This window comes from Micromys minutus (assembly GCF_963924665.1).
Source record: "Micromys minutus genome assembly, chromosome: 22".
NCBI lineage: Eukaryota > Metazoa > Chordata > Mammalia > Rodentia > Muridae > Micromys > Micromys minutus.
The window spans coordinates 5340954-5362580 of NC_137957.1; the positions used below are offsets into that span (position 1 = coordinate 5340954).

General features: G+C 33.2%; 1 protein-coding gene across 1 annotated transcript; it reads left to right on the forward strand.

Moving 5' to 3' along the window:
- Positions 1-17044: 17044 nt before the first annotated feature.
- LOC308434730 (olfactory receptor 6C2) lies at positions 17045-17983 on the forward strand (the record flags this gene model as incomplete). The annotated part of the gene is made up of 1 exon (XM_080935122.1): positions 17045-17983. One exon carries the CDS (start codon positions 17045-17047, stop codon positions 17981-17983), a length of 939 nt encoding a protein of 312 aa, XP_080791248.1.
- Between the last annotated feature and the right edge of the window lie 3644 nt (positions 17984-21627).

The following is a 21627-nucleotide window of genomic DNA, read 5'->3' on the forward strand; positions in this document are numbered from 1 at the left end:
AGAAATGAGCTGATATGTGTCTTTTTAAAAAAAAATTCTTATTTATTTATTTATTTATTTGATATTTTGGTAAGAAAGTAAATATAAAATATACGCAGACAGGAAAGATAATGAGAAATAAGAGAAGGTAAATGGAAATTTAGAGTACAAGGGAAAATTTATTCTCTCAATTAGCAAATCTTGTCCGAAGATTTCAACTCCAATTTAGGAAAATGGGGAAAAAAAAGAAAAACTGCTGTTCAACATGATTTCAAACTGCCTGGGTTATTTACACAGAAGTCTTTCATTTTTTTCTATTAATTTCTGTTTAAAGATTTGTAACAATTTGAAAAAGATAAATTTCAGATAATATGCTTGTGTTGAAGCTATTGATAAAATTTTGAGTAAGTTTGCTTGTATGATTTTACTTATATTCCATTATCTATTAGGTCTTAATTATTATAACTTTTTTCAGCCAAATGCCCTAGTGTTATGATCTCAGGAAATATAGTTTTGCATATCCACAAATATATTTAAATTCTAGTCTATTTAATCACTTTCTGCATCAAATACAAATAAAATAATTATTTAATGTTATACATAAAGTTATTAAGGTGTATGTGTACATGCATTCAGAGGGCACATGTAGCTCCATTCAAAGAGAAGGAAAATCCGAGAAAACAGAAAGATGCATAAAGTTGATTATAGTCAATTCTGTGATTGTGTAGTAATTTCCATCCTGTTTCCACTTCAGTATGCACAAGCATTGACAAATATCCCTAAGAAGTCTATTTGTTCCTCCACAAGTAGTAGACTATTTCAATAATTTATTGTTGTACTTAAAGTGATCTTTTACTTTTTACCTCATCTAATTTTTCACCATATATAGTCTATACAACAAACAAAATTACATATCATCAAGGCCTTGGAAAATGGTTTAGCTTGTAAACTGTTTTTCATTCAGAAATGAAGAGTTAGGCTTGGATCCATACATCTGTGTAAAAAGCAGAGTGTAATGGTATGCACCAGGTGGGGCTAGGAGGAAAGCTCTACCAAACAATATTTTTAAACAAAAAGGTATTGCTTAATTAACAAATCAGAGCTTCAAAAAATTAAATGATTTCCCATCTCATGCTAAGATCTCAGGTATTAGGACTCCAGTATGACTTTGGAGAAGAGACAGAGCTCATCCACAACAAGTTCTGCAGCATTGATGACAGTTTTGCGATTATTTGGCATTTATTTTCTCACGTAAAATTCTTTCTAAGGACAGAATTGTGGATCTTCTTTTCAGTATGACACATGCCATATGTATATAAGTAATTAAATTATCATATTGGTAAAGAAATTAAAGGATTTCAAATGTTTCAATGAGGGGAACAACTTGCAAATAATGCCAACTGAAAATTTTTAATTTATGACAAATTTGAAACATGGATTCAAGAAACTTGGAGTACAGCACACACAAAACTGGATATATTTTAGTTTTAATGATGAGTGTCATATTCAAAATCAGAAAAAAGGTAAAATGTATAAAATTTGTAGAGAGCATTTCTTGTAATCATCACCTGTCAATAAAAACACTTATGGTCAATGAGCTGAGGCAGAAAAATAGGACTTGAGATATCTAGCAGAGACAGAGAGACTTCTGGGAAATAGAGAAACAGGATATTCACAACAGAAAAAATGATGGTCCTAAGAGACTGAAGACCAGAAACCAGCCACATAGCAGAACATAGAATGAAATTATTTTATTTTATTAATTAAGGTACTTAATTAAGTAATCTAATTAAGATGCATTCTAGATGGGTAACAGAGACAAAGCTATTGGAGTCAACATGTATTAATAAATGGAAGTCTCAGAGTTGTCATTTCAGGGAACTTATGCATGGGTGGGAAAACTCACAGACTGTATGAAGCTCAAGAAAAACAAAGGCCAAAAAAAAAAAAAAAAAAAAGAAAAGAAAAGAAAGAAAGCCTCAGTCCTTCTTAGGGGAATAAATAATTGTACAGCACCCTCTCAGAGTGTTGTACACCTGGACCTCAAATCATTAATAATCCAAGAGCTAAGATAATAGCCTTGTGGCAATTTTTGGTATTCACAGATCATTATGCTTAATTTATACCCAATAAGAAATCTGTTTCCATGTTACATTCTGTCCTACATGTACTTCATGCTTATGGTAACTAGTGGGATTTCTATGCATGCTATCAAACTTCTAAAAAAATTAAGTACTGAAAAAATTATTCATATAATGTTATGCCAAAATGCCTTAAAAAATCTGTAAATATATCCCTCTTTCTTTAATAAAGTGGTAAGGAAAAAAAAACTTAAAATCCAGGTACAAAAATGACAGGTTTAAAATAATGTAAATTCAAAGCACACAGAAGTCAGAGCATATTGTCATAGATGCCATTCTATTCAAGTAGTTAGAGTGTAGTTTGAAGTCGACAGATTTATCCTCTATGTTGAAACTCGTGAATAACTATTTAAAAAGTAAAATATATATGATATATTATTATGAGTGATACAAGAAAGCAAATATATTTATTAAAATTATAAAATAAGTATTCAAAATAAGTATAAAATTACAAATATAGGAGGAGATATCTGAAAATACAAAATAAGCATATAAAAATATACTTTACTTAAATGTGACTATGTTGCCTGTATCATTTAAAAGATTGAGATTTAAAGGAACTAAAAACCGATATTATCAAAAAACCAAAGTTAAATATAAAAACACAATTAGTTTAAAATTAAGGAAGAGACAGTCCAATATGGAGCATGCAATACAAACCTGAGACAGAAAAGATCTAAGATCCTGAGGTGGTAGATTTCTATAAGGAAACATTGTCTTCTGAACACAGTAGGGACACAACAAAGGAGTGTGATGCCACATACAAGACCTGTTCACTTCTAACACAGACCATATCCCAGTACATAGAGAGAGGGTCTACTGAAAGTTGAAAACTGCTAGGAGAGACACTTTCTATAAAAGTGTGGGCCCTAAAAGTCTCTATGGCCCTGAGAGGATCTCACTCACTCAGGAATATTTGTTCAGCATAAATATATTAACCTTGATGGGTGAAAATTTTTTCTATTAATCTTTCCAGTCCATGAGCATGGAAGATCTTTCCATCTTCTGAGTTTTTTATCGATTTCTTGCTTCAGAAATGTGAAGTTCTTATCTTACAGACCTTTCACTATATTGGTTAGTGTCATACCAATGTATTTTATATTATTTGTGACTATTGTAAAGGGTGTAATTTTTCTAACTTATTTTTCATCTTGTTTATCCTTTGAATAGAAGAAGGCTACTGATTTTTTTTTGAGTTAATTTTATGTCCAGCAACTTTGCTAAAGTTCTTTATCAGGATTAGGAATTCCCTGGTGAAATATTTGGAGTCGCTTAAGTATACTATCATATCATCTGCAAATAGTGATATTTTGACTTCTTCCTTTGCATATTGTACTCCTTTTATCTTCACTTGTTGTCTAATTGCTCTAAGACCTAGAGTACTACATTGAATAGATAGGGGAGCTTGCTAGCCTTGTCTAGTTTTTGATTTCAGTGGGATTGCTTCAAGGTTCTCTCCATTCTGTTTCATGTTATCTACTGGTTTGCTGTATATTGTTTTTAGTATGTTTAGGTATGGACCTTGAAATACTAATCTTTCCAAGACTTTTAATAAGAAAAGGTGTCAAATTTTGTTAAATGCTCTCTCAGGATCTAATGAGATGGTCATATGGTTATTTTTAAGTTTCCATATAGTGGATTAAGTTGATGAATCTCCATATATTGAACAATCCTTTCAACCCTGGGAGGAAGCCTACTTGATCATGATGGATGATCATTTTGATGTGTTCTTGGATTCATTCGGTTTGCAAGAATTTTATTTAGTATTTTTGTGTCGGTTTTGTGAAGAAAATTGGTCTGAAGTTTTCTTTCCTTGTTGAGTCTTTGTGTGATTTAGATACTAGCATAATTGTGGCTTCAAAGAATGAGTTGATTAGTATTCCTTCTGTTTCTATTTTGTGGTATAGTTTGAAGAGTATTGGTATTAGGTCTTCTTTAAAGGTTTGATACAATTCTACACTAAACACATTTGGTCCTGGGCTTGTTGTTGTTGTTGTTTGTTGTTGTTTTTGGGAGACTTTTAATGATGCTTCTATTTATTTATGGAACTATTTAAATGGTTTATTTGATCCTGATTTAACTTTGGTACTTGGAGTCTGTCCAGAAAATTGTCCATTTCCTCTAGATTTTCCAGTTTTGTTTTGGTTTGGTTTGGTTTTAGTATAGTCTTTTATAGTAGGATCTTATGGTTTTTTTTTTTAATGTCCTCACTTCCTGTTGTTATATCTCCATATTTATTTCTGGTTTTTTTTTTAATTTACATATTCTCCCTGTGTCTTCTCATTATTCTGGCTAAGGGTTTATTGATCTTATTTATTTTCTCAAAGAAGCAACTCTTGGTTTTGTTGATTCTTTGTATAATTCATTTTGTTTCTACTTGATTTCAGCACTGAGTTTGATAATTTCCTGCTGTCTACTCCTTTTGGAGAATTTGATTCTTTTTGTTCTAGAGATTTCAAGTGTGCTGCAAAGCTGCTACTGTATGCTCTTTCCAGTTTCTTTTTGGAGGTATGAGTTTTCCTCTTAGAACTGCTTTCATTATGTCCCATAACTTTGAATATGTTGTGCCTTCATTTTCATTGAATTCTAAAAAAAAATTTAATTTTTTCCTGATTTCATCTTTGAACAAATTATCATTGAATGGAGCATTGTGCAGTTCCCATGTGTATGTGGGATTTGTTTGATTGTTTGTTTTTTTGTTTTTTGTTTTTTTTTTTTTTTTATTTTTTGGAAACCAGCCTTAGTCCATGGTGATCTGATTGGATACATAGGATTATTTCAATGTTCTTGTATCTGTTGAATCCTGTTTTATGACTGAATTTATGGTCAATTTTGGAGAAGGTACCATGAGGTTCTGAAAAAAAAGTATATTCTTTTGTTTTAGAAAAAAAAATTTCTATAGGTATCTATTAAATCTATTTGTATGTTTATGGACATCTCTTTCTTTAGGTTAAAGAAGTTTTTTTCTATAATTTTGTTGTAGATATTTACTGGCCCTTTAATTCAAGAATCTTTGCTCTGTTCTCTGCCTATTATCCTTTTATTATCTTCTCATTGTGTCTTGGATTTCTGGGATGTTTTGTGTTAGAACCTTTTTATGTTTTGCATCTTCATTGACTGTGTGTCAATGTTTTCTATGGTATCTTCTGTTGCTGAGATTCTCTGTTCTGTCTTTTGTATTCTGCTGGTGATGCTTGTGTCTATGACTCTTGATCTTTTTCCTATGTTTTTTATCTCCAAGGTTGTCTTCCTTTTTGATTTCTTTATTGTTTTTATTTCTGTTTTTTTAGATCCTGGGTGGTTTTATTTAATTCCTTCACCTGTTTGCTTGTATTTTCCTGTAATTCTCTAAGGGAATTTGTGTTTCCTCTTTAAGGGCTTCTACCTGTTTACCTGTGTTGTCCTGTTATTTTCTTAAGGGAGATATTTATGTCCTTCTTAACATCTTCTAACATCATCATGGGATGTGATTTTAAATCAAAATCTTGTTTTTATCCTGTATTGTGATATCAAGTGCTTGTTGTGGTTAGAGAACTGGGTTCTGATGATGCCAAGTAGCTGTGGTTTCTATTGCTTAGTTTGTGTTGCTTAGGTTGCCTACCTCTTGCCATCTGGTTATCTCTGGTGTTAACTGGTCCTGCTTTCTCTGAAAGTGGTGTGACCCTACTGTAAGCCTGTGTGTTAACATTGCTATGAGACCAGCTCTCCCCCAGCAGGATCTGGGTACAGAAACCTGTGGTATAGTGTCATCTCCAGGTGTAGACAGAAACAGTAGAGCATTCTTTTCAGAAGACTTATTTTTGTTTTTATTTTCCTGTGTAATATTTTATTCACTCCTGAAAAAATATATTTGAGTAACATTATACAGAATGAAAAGATTAAAGGTATGAATATATGTGTATACATGCATGCATGTAATTACAATTAATAAAAATGAGATTATGAACTTGAAAGGGAACAAGAGGAGTGTATTTGAGGGTTTAAATTGACAAAAGAAAATGGAGAAGTAATGTAATTATAATCTCAAAACTAAATGAGTAAAAAGTAATAGAGAAGGGGGAGGGGGAAAGCATAATAAATATATGCTTGCTTAAAACAGTAGAAATTTTCAATGAAAATATAAGAGAAAATGTTTTGTTGGAGTTTGATGTTGGTTTAAGTTAATCTGGTTCCCAAAATTGGAAATCTGTGTGTATAAACACTGAAGTACCCTGTTCCCAATTGGATTTTGATTGATTATTAATGAGCCAATGACCAATGGCTAAGAAGGTATACTGAGGTAGGGCCTTTGGATTTGTGTGGAATAGGAACTGGAGGAGAAGAAGGCAAAGATTACTATTACAGAGAAGAAGAAAGACCAGACTTAAAGGCTCATCAACATGTGAGAATCATGGAAAGTGGCCATACTGGCCACTTCCCCAACTGTGTTTGCTGTAGCAGAGGAAAAAAAAAAGATGTAGATTTTAAAAGATGAACTATAGGAGAGTGTTTGCTTGCAGCAGGAAGGATTAGAACTGGCCAGCCTTTGAGCTAGCCAAGACATGTGTGTGTGTGTGTGTTAGTCATGAATCCAGATAACTCTGGGAAATGGCTGGGATCATGACCACTTGGAGTAGGATTAAAACATTTGAACTAACTACTGCCACAATATGTAATTAGAATAAAACTCCACAAAGCTCCCAGGGACTAAACCACCAACCAGAGTACATATGGGAGGACCCATGGCTCCAGCTAGATATGTAGCAGAGCATGGCCTTGTTAAGCATCACTGGGGGTGGTCCTGTGGAGGCTCTATGACTCAGAGTAGAGAAATTTTAGGACACTGAGGATAAAGTGGGTTGGGGGAGCACCCTTATAGACGCAGGGGGAGGGGAACAGACATAGGTAGTTTGTGTAGGGGAAATTGGGAAGTAGATAACTTTTGAAATGTAAATAAATAAAATAACCATTAAAAAGAAATGATAGTTTTGTAAACTTAATGGAATTTTATTCAGCTACAAATTGAAACAAAATTCTGTCAGTCAGATACTGCTCCACCCATATATAGCCACCAAACCCAGGCAATATTGCTGATGCCAAGTTGTGTAAGCTGGCAGGAGCCTGATATAGCTGTCTCCTGAGAGGCTCTGCCAGATCATAACAAATACAGAGGCAGATGCTCACAGCCAATCATTGAACTGAGAACAGGGTCTGCAATTAAGAAGTTAGAGAAAGGATTGGAGGAACTGAAGGAGTTTGCAACCTCATAAGAACAACAATACCAACCAACCAAAGCTCCCAGGCACTAAACCACTATCCAAACAGTACACATGGACAAACCCATGACTCTAGCTATATATGTAGCAGAGGATGACCTTGTTGGGCATCAGTAGAAGAAATACTTGGTCCTACCAAGGCTTGATGCCCCAGTGTAGAGGAATGTCAGGTTGGAATGATGGGAGGAGGTGGTTTGGTGGGTGGATGGAGAAGCACTCTCAGAAGCAGAGGTAGGAGGGAAGGGGTGGGAATTAAGTAGGGGAAACTGGGAAATGTGATATCATTTGAAATGTAAATAAAATAGATCCAAGAAAAAAAGAGAAAAATGTGAAAAATATTATAGTACTCACCTTAGTAAATAAAATATGACAGATTCAGAAAGATGAATACTATATATTTTGTCAAATGCAGTATCTGAGTGTGTGTGTATGTGTGTATGTGGATATGTATGTTTATATATGTGGTGTTTGTGTGTGCTTTTCTTGGGAACATAGAGAGAATATTATGTTGAGAAAGGAGAGACCATAAAGAGAAGGGAGAAAGAGCTACAAAAGACAATGTTTCATTTATTTTCACAGATATAAATTTAACTATATAGCAAATAGTGTGTGTATATGAATAAGCATATATAATTATATGTACACATAAATGTACATGAATGTATATGGCATGAAAGCTAGAGTATTTAAAGGAAGAAAGGGATCAGTAAAACTGGGAATGGGCGGGTAGCAGAGAGGTGGCTATGAGCAAAATACATTATTTGTGTATATGTCATATGTAAACCCATTGTAAATATAGAAATGATTAAAATTTTATTTCAAAGTCATAATATAAAGACAATTTTTATATGATACATTTTGACAATTTTGTTCTCTCTAAAACAGTTTATTTGCATGTAATATGTTCTATTCTGAAAATTCTGAAGAACTGATGGAGATAGTATTTTTAAGTATCTATAAAAATATAACTTTGGTGAATTAAACACAAGTAATAAAGCTGGATAAAATATTCATGAATCAGTAAGTTAGTCATAAAGATCATTTCTTCAAAATTTATGAAGAATTCTCAAAGCTAATGAGAATTTCCTAAGCATTTCTTTTTACTTTCTGATTTCTGTGTTATTGTTGTTGTTTTGAAGTTTGTGGAAATGTTTTAATTGGAGGATTTGTTGAGACAGTCATTAATCAGACAGCCACAATTCTTTACCAATGAGAACTCATGCTGTGATACTCACCTTCCCATTGTCTTAACATAAGATAGTCACAGACAATTCTCATGTTACAAGATTTACATCTCTGGTAAACTAAGGACTGAGTGAGGAACAAAGGAGTATTACATATCTGGACCCACTATAATTTTCTAGAAACATCACTTACTTTAATAAACTATATTGAATGTCAGTATATTAAATGTGTATGTGCATGTGTGTGCTTGTATGCCTATTGATAAATGTAGCCAGTTGTTACAAAACAAGACATTTCTGAGACCAGATTACACATACTAGCCTGTACCTCCCAGGTAAGATCCTGTGTTACCAACTGCAAATGCCTATACAAACTCAGATCCAGACTGTCCAAGTATGTAAACATACCCACAAGACACTGGAAGACCAGTTCATGTAGATTCCATCAGATCTGGTAACACAAATTCCTCTAATTTCAGAGTGCATACTCCTGTCTGCAGACCTGGGTGTGAGCTCAGCCTTTCCTTTCTTGATCTCTCGACTTGAGCCATTGGTGGCTGGTTCCAGGCAAATATTAAACAAAGAAATTATAGAATAATGTCATAATTAAACATACATAAGAGACATTTACAGAATATACTATCAAAACACAAGAATATCCTTTCTTCTTGGCAGCCCATAAAACTGTTTTAAAGGATACAAAGCAAGTATAACTTATGCAGAAGAAGAAGCAAACAGCATTAGGAGCAAGAGTTGATGGATAACTATAAGAAATAACTTCCTGGCAAAAAGGAGCTGTAAAGAAGCCAGATGTCCTTCAGTAGATGAATGGATACAAAAAGTGTGCTATATTTACACAATGGAGTACTACTCAGCTATCAGAAACAATGACTTTATGAAATACTTAAGAAAATGGTTGCATCTAGAGAATATCATCCTGAGTGAGATAACCCAGTCACAAAAGAACAGACATAATATGCAGTGCTCTGAACAGCCCAGAAACAACTCACAGACTGTGTGAAGTTCAAGAAAAAACAAAGGCCAAAAAAACGAAAATGGAAAACTATTATGCTTAATCTTTACACACCAAGAAAACTTTGACGATTTTCAGGTTACATCTTGTTTTGCATGTACTTTATGCTCATTGTAACTAGTAAGATTTTAATGCATACTATCAAACCTTTAAAAAAAAAATCAAGTACTGAAAAAAATGTATCTGTATACTTTTATGCAAAAATGCTTAAAATCTGTACATTTATCTTTGCTTTTTAAAATAAAGTTGTTCAATTTAAAAAAAGGAAGACAGAGACGATTATAAAAAGTCACAGTGTTCAAAATACAAGGAGCAACTGATCATGGGTTGCACACCTGAAATGATGAATCTGCCATAGCACCGCCGCATTTAAGAGTCAAGGAACATGTTGAAAGAGGGGAAAAGATTATAAGAAGCAAAGGACCAGGAATCCTGTCATTAGATTGTGTCTCTAGATGTGACAGAAAAATGGCATCCATGAAATCTCAACAAATGACTGTCTAAGCAAGACCTGAACAGTGACAACACCAACTGACATACCAACATAGATGAGGGGATATCATGGAACTCCACTCCTAGACAGGGAACGACAGGCAATTAACAGCTACTAAGACACAGGGAATTACTCTTCCTAAAGGATAACCTCCCTGACTGCTTACCCAATGCCAATTAGTCCTACATACAAGTAACAAAGGTATTCAGCAGGGTGTGTTTACATATTTATTCACAAGTGCACATATGTGTGTTTATCAATAAAGAATAATAAATTGTTAATTTTAGAGGGAGTAGGAAAGTTGAAGTTCTAAGAAGATAGCTATATTTAATTTGAAAATTATTAAAAACAATAAAACTTTTGACTACACATATATAAACTGTATGCCCAGGTCTTTGGTTTTATTGTCATTGTTTTGTTTTTTAACTTTTGATTGATTCTTTGGGAGTTTTACATCATACACCCAGTTCCACTAATTTCCCATCTGCTCTTGATCCTTGCAACCTCCCCTCCAAAAAAAATATAAATCACAAACAAAAAATTAAACAAAGCAAAATATAGAAACATCTTGCTGTGGAAGCTGTAGTATGACCTTCAGTATATACCTCTGTCCACACATCTTCACTTGCAAATATTCATTGCAATGTGTCACTGGTCATGTTCAAGAGCTTGGATTCAGTGACACCATCAGTATTGGACCTTCCTTGGACTACTTGTTTATCCTGTTGTTTCTCTGTGTCGTGGAGATACCTCAGCTGTGCATCAGTAGGACTAACTCTTTCACGTGCTTCAACAGTTCAGATAAAATGTAGATTTTATAATAGGCCAATTCAAAGCCCTGATCTGGCCAGATCCATTCTCACACCCTCAGGGATAGTTCACATTCACCATCAAGGCCAGCTCCATTATGTTGTTCTGGCTAGGTGCCCACTCTCCTGAATGCTATAGCTAGTCAGAGGTAGGGTTAGCTCTCCCACTCTCATGACATTGTAGCCAGCTCTCCTAACTACCTCAGGTAGCAAAGGGCAAGGGGGCATAGTATCATCACACACTCTACCTCATGGCAGTCTAATGGTGGGACCAGCTCTACCACACTCACATCCTCAGCACCAACTCACCCACACTCCCTCCACAGGGTCATCTCTGCTGTGCTGCCCAATACCTGCTTCGTGGAGCACTGCAGCTGGTGAGGGGAAAGGTCTACTCACCTGTTCTCATGATTCTAGGCACTTGCTTTTCAGACTGCTGCAGGTGTGTGTGTGTGTGTGTGTGTGTGTGTGTGTGTGTGTGTGTGTGTGTGTGTAGATGTCAAGCCTGTACACATTCTACTACTTTACTATTTCCAGGCTTATAAGAGCATCACACTTACCCCAACTGGAAACATTCAGCATATTCATTAATACACGAATGAATTAAAAAAGTAGTAGAAAGCATTTTGTAAGTAAGTAAAGCAAATGAGAAATTAAGTTTAAAAATACATAAATAACCCTTGAATAAAGACTGCTACGTATTGACTGCATACCAGAAAAAACAACATAGCATATTATTCAACTTAAATAATATTCTGATAAAGGCAAAACTTTACAGAACATAAAAGTGTGTGTGGCTACCAGCACCCAAGGAAAAGTTAACTAAATGTACTCTTAGCAAGCACAATTTAACACAATGAAATTATAACTAATAATGACAAAATACAATTGTCAAAAATTATGGATATTGGTTTGCTAGAGAGATTATCACTAAAACAATTCCTAATGGAACTAAGTGTTATCCAAAATAAAAACTTCCATATTCAGATTTTTTTGAAAACTCTTGGGAAACTGTAGATTGTGTGGCTGGATGGTCTGCTTGGTCAAAATTTCAGTTTTACCAGTTCAAGTTTTACCAGATCAACAACAAGTTTTCTGTAAAAGTGTCCACTGCCCTGGGATAATCTTTTGAAAAGGAACTAAGCTATATGTTACCTATGGGATTTATATGATTCATGTCTCTTAGAAGGAAGATTTTTCACCATCCAGAGGGCTGAAACTATTTGCAGAAATATTTTTAAGCATATAACAAGTAAAACATAATTTTTACAACAAACTAATTGTTTTCTCTGGGGGCCATGATCATTTCATTCAACAATGGAGATATAGAAAGAACCCTAGAGACTGTGCTTGCAGGTTATGTAAATGTTTGTGTTATTTATAACTATTAATATAAGTAAATCATGCTGGATGAGGAGTAGGAGTGAATATTATTCCATGATTAGAAGTTCAGCCTTTTGTTTTTCTGGAAAAGATCCCTAAGAGTAAGAAATGACATCAACAAAATGAGAAATTTAATGCAGGTAAAAGGAACAACAAATAACAGCCCTTCATCTTATTTTAACTGTAATGTATACGTATGATTTAGATGATACTTATGACATAAAAAAGCAGTTGATGAAAGATATAGGTGATATTTCATGGTTGAACAGCAAACATTTTCTTACCTAAGTGATTTTCATACATTAACATTTGTGATACTTCAAATATTCTAATTTCTAATTTTTCATTACTATCAAAACTTACTCCTCTATTTCTTAGTGAAAATGTAAGGATGCTGACTAATTATGTAAAATCAACATCTAAAAGAAGTTTTTGATAATACTGTTTATAGAATTACACATACTTAATAATTCAAGTACAGGCATGTCATGAAGCTGATGGTAAAGCATCAAATAAAGTTGCTGACAGATTTTTAGTACAAATTAAATAAGTTTCAAGAAGTGAAGTCTAACCAACTGTTAGTCAAGAAGTAGAATCAAGAGTAGATAACTCATTTAAAATAGTTTCATATTTTCCAACAGTTTACAAGATGGAAAAAAACAACATAAAATAAAACAATATCTTCTTATATAAGAAGGGTATATATTTCTTCACTCCTCAGAAAGACTAAAGCCAAGAGAGTGTCAGATTGGAACATTCCAGGTAACTAATATACATCAGCATTATGCCCCAGAAGCAAGGCAAAAGGAAGTTTTGGGTTCATGGAGATCCAAGGTTATAAGGTAAGCATAGCCCTTATCACAGCTTTTCTTAACCTGTACTTACAAAAAAAGGCTTTTGAGAAGATAAAATTCTTGAAAATTAGGAAAATTGAAGGACTCATCTTCTAATGTAGGAACAATGTACTCTTATACAAAAATTACAAATACTATAAACAGTTGTTTCAAAGAATAAAAATAGGTAGAAAACTTTGACTATTTCCAGGTTACATCTTGTTTTACATGTACTTTATGCTCATTGTAACTAGTAAGATATTAATGCATACTATCAAACCTTTCAAAAAAATCAAGTATTCATACATTTTTATGCAAAAATGCTTTTAAAATCTGTACATTTATCTTTATTTTTTAAAATAAAGTTGTTCAATTAAAAAAGAAATAAAGTTTGGGAAGGGATCAAGTAAGAAAGGGGTAATAATTTAAATATCCAAACCTATTTGGGGAAATTCAGAATAAGCAGCATACAACTTTTCTAAATGATGCTAGTAATAGTAAATAGGATTGCATAACAGCTTATTAACAAGAGACAGAGAGCAACATATATAGGAACTGATGCCACTGTGTGGAGTCTATCAAAGCCTGGGAGTAATTAAGCAAATTATAGTTCTCATTAATAGTGCTATGGTCTTTGATATATACATTGTTTTTACACAGCTTTATTAAAGTACTATAGATAGACAGACAAATAATTAGATAAATTTTATAAGTCTCCATGAAACCACCATAACAATGAAGATGAGAAATATATGCACCCTTTGTTTAGTATTCTATAATATAGTTTAACATGATAACACTACTCATAATGTTTTTCAGTGGACAGTAAGAAATTACAAATCATGAAACATTATAGTGCAGCAGATCCTAACTTACTCATCCTTGTACCAAAAGTTTAAAGCTGTTGAACAACACCCCATTAGCAAACATCCAAATGTATGGGACCATTGCCAATCAAGAATTTTCTCTCTCCCACTTTTTTTAAGTTTGTGTGTTTCAATATTTCAGATATTTCATTTACATTGATATATTCGTTCTTCTCTACATGGATAATTCCTATTAAAATGTCTTTCAGGTCCATCCTTATTGCATTTGTAGGATTTGCAGATCTCAATCTCCATTGTAGGTATATGCTATATTTTAAACTACTTATCTCTTAGGGTATATTTGGGTCATTTCTATAGCTTGTCTTTTATGAATTACTCTACAAGACTCACAAAAGTCAGATATTTACTTGATAACTAATTTACTCATTTGAATATTTGGCTAGAAATTGTATTGGTAGATTGTATCCTAGCTTTGATTTTAAGGAGCTTTTGTATTTCCTATAGTTGACTCCTAGTAACTTTTTATAAAAAGTTCCAAATTGTGCATATACACAATATAGTGTGTATTTGCACTGTTAATAGTGTGTATTTGTATTGTTACTAGCATCCTAGTAAGAAGGAAGTAGCATCCAAAAATAGTTTTGACTTGTGTTTTTCTGATAATTATTAATGATATGCACTTTCTCACATGTGTGTTGGGCCATTTTTATGTCTCCTTGGAGAAATTTCTACTCATGGCTTTTGCCATTGGCAAGATGAATTGCTGAGCTTTTGACTACTGGAGATGAGTTTTTTTCAATATCTCTGAAAATATTTCTCCCATTCCATAAGTTGCTTTCTCAAATACAAATTATGAAAATTATTATTCTTTGTTAATTTCTACAATTTAGATAACAAGGAATTAGATGCTATACATATAACATTAATTGATAGAAATCTAATTAGTCAAAATATATTTCTACTGTCTGATTCCAATTATCTAAGCTATTATGTACTACAACATATTTAAGTATGATTATACATCTTAAATAGTACCAGATGTACCCAAAAGAAAAAAAGAAAAAACCTAACCTTCCTAAAAACCTAAAATTTTTTACCCAATTACTTCATAGTGAATGCTGTAACTGATTCCCAGTCACTGCAGAAGACTGTGGTTCACTAATATAGCAGAATTGTCACTTCAACCTTAAAAAGTGATAGATAATTGAATATTTAGACTATAGTAATGTTTTTGATGTAATACTAGTTTATAGTGGTGAGGTAAAATAAGATAATAAAACTAAATAATAACATTTAACAATTTATTCCTTTTGAATGTAGTGTACAGGATGACATTATTTTACATTATTCACAAATATGATTGTTTACTTATCTCTATGTGAGGAACTCTTATTTCTAGAAACACTACTCACTGAAGTAGATACTGAATACTAAAAAATATGGACAGTTATGTGAACGTCTCAATACTGGCATGAGGAATAGAATCAATTCTCTATGAAAGTCCATTTAACTCATTACTTTCTGACTATAATAAAGGTGGTGGTACTATCAGTATGACAAAGAGCACTATGTTTTAGAATATAGGTAGAAAAGTAAATTAAACAAACATTTATTTTTTAAACATTATCTTGGATTTAGTATCAGTTCAAATCTTTCTAACACTGCAGTAGGAGCCTTTTAGCTATAAGGAATATTTGAAAATACTTTGAAAAATTTTAAATAAAATTTTAAGTTTTAGTCACTCATACAATTAATAAAAATTTGAAGTGTGTTCTCTCAATTAGGCATAGTTTCAAGAGCTTCTAAAGATAGAGCATGTAGTCCTTTGTCTAACAGTAAACTCCAGAAAGTTTTTCCCCTTCCACGTTAACATGCCATAGATATTACCATTGCTCCAGTCTTATTTGTGCAGTCATTTTCAGAAAGAACATATTTACAGAAGATTTTCTGGTATTATTCTTCTTACAATATTTACATCTCTTTTTCATGATGTTCTTTGAGCTGTAATTGTAGGAGTTGTAATGATGTATCTATCTTCTGGAGCTGAGCTATACCACTTGCAATAAAAAGAGGGGGTTTTAATGAACTATAGGAGAAAGAGAAATTTCTCTCCTAAGGATAATCATATATTTGTTGTCCAATACAATGTGGTCAACCTTTAAACTATACACATAGAAAATTTTACATTTTCTAGGTTGATACATAAGGTCTCTATTGAAGAACTGATGCCCCAGGGGGCCCCAAGGAACTAATATGAATCATCCCATCAAAACATGATATATGTGCACATGCACACACAATGAAGAATTGAAAGTGCTCCATGATATTGAACTTTAAGGCATGTAAAAAAAAAAAAAAAACAAAAAGACATATCATGCTAGTAAAATATAGGCAACTTCTGATATTACCAGGAGACACAACCTCACAGAAAAGTATAGGATCCTCTGGTTCTTACAATCTTTCCACTGACTCTTCTGAAATGTTCCATGAGCCTTAGAGGTAGGAGTGCTTTGTAGATGTATCTATTAGAACTGGGTTCCACAACTCTACATATTTACTGGGTGTAGTTTTCTGTAGTGGTCTCCATCTATTGCAAAGTAAAAGTTTCCTTTATGAGTAGTGAAGACTGCATTTATAGAACAAATGTTTATAGATTATCGGAGGTTATACTGTTTTAGTAAATTAGTGGTTTTTAGATCCTTTACCAATAACCATAATTTCATTAGAACCACATAGTCAGCTAGGGTACTACATAGTATCATGCATGAATTCTCTCTTGGTCAATGGGTCTTAAGATCAATTAGAAAGTAGTTGGTCATTGCCAAGATATGAGGGTCACTACTATATTCATAGAGCTATTATGATAAACTGGTCATCAATGTGGTTCTTAGGCATCATAGTAGAGTAGGATTGTTATTGACTCTTCTACAATAACAAGATCCCTGAAGAAAGTTCTCACTCCTAGTTTGGAAATTCACAAAATGACATTATTATGATATAAACTTAGAAAATAAATATAGTCTGGTTTGTTGGCATCTGTATCCATAGTACTTTGCTAGACTTTCACTAACTGTGACTTTATAAAATCTTGATTTCAAAGGTCAGTAATGAGAAATCACTCAACAATAACAAACTTCATCCTTCTGGGACTAACAGATGACCCACAACTTCAAGTTCTGCTTTTTATCTTCCTATTTCTCACGTACATACTGAGTGTAACAGGAAACCTGATTATCATCATCCTCACCTTGGTGGATCCCCATCTTAAAACACCCATGTACTTTTTTCTCAGGAATTTTTCATTTCTAGAAATTTCCTTTACCACAGTGTGTATTCCTAGATTTCTATACAGTATATTAAGTGGAGATAACACCATTACCTATAATGCCTGTGCAAGTCAAATATTCTTTGTTATTCTCTTTGGAGCAACTGAATTTTTTCTTTTGGCAGCTATGTCCTATGATCGCTATGTGGCCATCTGTAAACCACTTCACTATATGGCCATCATGAACCCAAGGGTATGTATCTTATTAGTTGTCACATGTTGGGTGTCTGGCTTAATGATTATCACTCCACCCCTTATCTTGGGCCTCCAACTTGACTTCTGTGACTCCAATGCCATTGATCATTTCAGCTGTGATGCAGGTCCTCTTTTAAAGATCTCATGCTCAGACACATGGGTAATAGAACAGATGGTTATACTTGTGGCTGTCTTTGCACTCATTATTACACTAATCTGTGTGATTCTATCCTATACATATATCATTAGAACAATTCTGAGATTCCCTTCTGCACAGCAAAGAAAAAAAGCCTTTTCCACCTGCTCATCCCACATGATTGTGGTTTCTATTACCTATGGAAGCTGCATCTTCATCTACATCAAGCCATCAGCTAAGGATGAAGTGGCCATAAATAAAGGAGTCTCAGTCCTCACTACTTCTGTTGCACCTCTATTGAACCCCTTCATTTATACTTTAAGGAACAAGCAAGTGAAACAAGCATTCAGTGACTCTGTAAAGAGAATTGCTTTTATATCAAAGAACTAGAAGTTGTGATAAAATAGATTCTTTATTGTCACCTTTCAGATTTAATCTTTGCAATGATATCTAATATTTCACACAGATCTTATCCTTAAAATAAATTTATAAGTTATATTATCATCACTCATGCTGAAACTATAAAACATACATCCAAGAAACTAATCTTTTCTCCACTCTACCCTGGTTATTTTCCCCACTGTTCTAGGGAAGAAAGAAAAGTAATAACATTTAAACATGAATTTATATTGGTGTCACTTTTCTTTGTCTAGTACAATGTTATTAAAAAATCATAAAACAAAAACTCAGAGCAACTAAAACAGAAAGTAACATTAGCAGAGACTTATTAAAAGTAAAGAAAATAAGGCACCTGGACAATTAAAACAGTTGGAGAAAGAAATATGAATAATGCCTTGTGATTAGTCAATATTGAAATGTGTTCATAATCACTGAGATGTATTTATTATTTGTTTATATTAAATAAGAGAGGTTCTGAGAGTGGAGAGATGCCTCAGTGGTCCAGAAAATGCACTGCACTTGCAAAGGACTGGATTTCATTTCCCAGAACCTCTACTTGTTAGTTCACAATCACCTGTAACTTCAGCTCCAGTGAATTTGACTGACCCACAAACCCTAGCAAAATAGAAGTAATAATTTAAAATTCCAACCCAGAAAATCCAACTGTCAGATGATTTCAGGGCATAATTTTAAGGAAGAATGAATAACTATACTACTAAAATTAATATGCAAAACAGAAGCTGAGGGCAATTTTTTCAAATTCTTTTTATTAAGTCACTGTTACCCTGTTACTATGATATTAAAACCACAAAAAGACACATACAAAAAAGAAAATTTTAGAATAATAGCCACCAAACACAGACAATATTGCAGATGCCAAGAAGTACATGCTGACAGGAGCCTGATAAAGCTGTCTCATAACAGACTCTGCCAGAGTCTGAAAAATACAAAGATAGATGCTTGCAGCCAACCATTGAACTGAGAACAGTGTCACCAGTGAAGGTGTTAGAGAAAAGACTGAGGAGCTAAAGAGGTTTGAAACTCCATATGAAGAACAACAATATCACCCAGCCAAAACCCCTGAAGCTCCCAGGGACTAAACCACCATCCAAAGACTACACATGAAGAGCCCCCTGGCTCCATCTGCATATGCAGCAGAGGAAGGATTTGTCAGGCATCAATGGGAGGAAAGGCCCTTGGTCCTGTGAAGGTTTGATGGCTCAGTGTATGAGAATTCCAGGTCTGGGAGGCCAAAAGGAATGGATGTGGGGTGGGGGGAGAGAACCCTCATAGAGGCAGGGAGAAGGGACATGGGATAGGGGGTTTCTGGAGGGGTAACCAGGGAAGGGGATAACATTTGAAATGTAAATTTTAAAGATCCAATAAATAATAAATTTAATTTATACACACCAAGAAAACTTTGAATATTTCCATGTTATGTTTTGTTTTACATATACTTTATGATTATTGTAAATATTAAGATTTTAATGCATACTATCAAATCTTTAACAAATCAAGTACCGATTTAATATATTTATATAGTTTTATGCTAAAATGCTTTTAATAATCTGTACATGAATGTTTGATTTTTTAAAATAAATTTGTAAAAAAATTCTCATTAAAATGCTTGTAAACTAAATTCAAGAAAACATCAGAAAAGAATATCCACCATGATCAAGTTGGCTTCATGCCAGAAATGCAGGGATAGTTCAACATACATAAATCAATAAAGTAAACAGACACAGAGACATAAAATTATCTCCTTAGATGCAGAAAAAGGGTTTTGATAAAAAGCCAACACTTTTTTTGTGATAAAAGAAGATGGAGAGATGAAGAGTAGAACTGTAACAAAGGCAATCTACAACAATCTTACAGCCAACATCATCCTACATAAATAGAACCTCAAAATATTTTCACTAAAATCAGGAACAAGACAAGGTTATCTACTCTCTCTGTACCTACTCAATATAGTACTCTTAGTCTTAGCTAAAGGAATAATAAAATTGAAAAGGATCAAGAGGACACAAACAGAAAGTCCAAGTATCCATATATGTAGATTATTATTATTTAACAAAAGTCACCCCAAGAAAAGTCTCAACCAGTACAACTAAGTAACTGATAAACACTTTTATCAGTGTAGCAGGGCATAAATTTATACATAAAAATAAGCACCTACCCTATATACGAATGTCAAATGGATTAAAATAGAAGTCAATGAAAAAAACACCTTTTACAATAGCCTCAAAAATAAATAAAATGCCTTGTGATAACTCTAATTAAGAAAGTGGAAGACTTATATAATTAAACTTTAAGACATTGAATAAAGACATTAAATAATAAACTAGGTGATGGAAATATCTCCCATTATAATGGATCTGCAGAATTTAACTTGTGATAATTGTCATCCTGACAAAAGTAATCTAAAAATTCAGTGTAAACCCCATCAAAATACCGACAGATTTTTAACAGCAATTTAAAGTAATAATTTTCAACTTCATATGAAAACACAAAAACATAGGATAGGCAAGATAATCCTTAATGATAAAATAACTCCTGGAGGTATCACCATCTCAGATTTTAAACTGTGTTATGGAGGTGTAGCAATAAAACCATCATATCAGCATAAAAACAGACACATTGATCAATGGAATCAAATTAAAATTCAAGACAATATTTTACACACCTATGGACAAGTAAATTTTGACAAAAAAAAAAAAGCCAAAAACACACATTGGAAAAAGATAACATCTTCAACAAATGGTGTTGGTAAAATTAGATGAGTACATGTAGGAGAAGAAGATAGATCAATATCATTATCCTGCACAAAACTCAATTCTAAAAGAGTCGAGGACAACAATATAAATTCAAATATATGGAATCATATAAAGAGACAGTCACATTGAATAGGACACTGATAACATGCTGGGGGTCTTTCTTGTTTCTTCTTGAGGCAGTGGAGTGAAAAGAGCTTTGGCAGAAGGTTAAGACTTGGTCTTATGAGACTCAGAGATAAGACTTTGTCTTATGAGATTTTTCCATCCATACATGCATATATTCTCACAATTACACACTTATACATACACATCCATACTTACATAATGCTTATGGTGCAAAAGACCAAGCACCGATTCAGAAAGAACTCACTCATTCGTAATAAAAAATGAGCTCCAATGTTTATTGCATAAAGAAAGGAAAAGCTTCTACACTTTTAATGCTAAGTGAATTAAACCCAAGTTTGTAAGAAAAAAGGTTTGCTCCTTTTAATAAGACAAAGCCTGCCTTGTTATTAAGAAATAACACATTCTGTCCCATGGTAAGGAGAAGCCTGCCTGCTCTCTGTGGTTTCTCCTCTTTTCCTCTTTCCCTCATTATTCTGCTCATTGCTTTTTTGGTATTTTATGATATCTTTAGTCTCTAAGTTATTCCCCTCTTCATTCTCCTTTTTTTTTAAATGTTAGGAGTCATTTTATTGTTATTTTTGTTGTCATTGTTTTTGATCTTAAAAGTAGTGTTGGTATGGCATCCATTTTTTTCTACTGGGTCTTAGTCAAACAAAATATTGATTGATTAGTCCCACAAGTTTTCTGCATATGTTTTAAATCATTTTATTGGATATTCTCTGTATTTAAATTTCA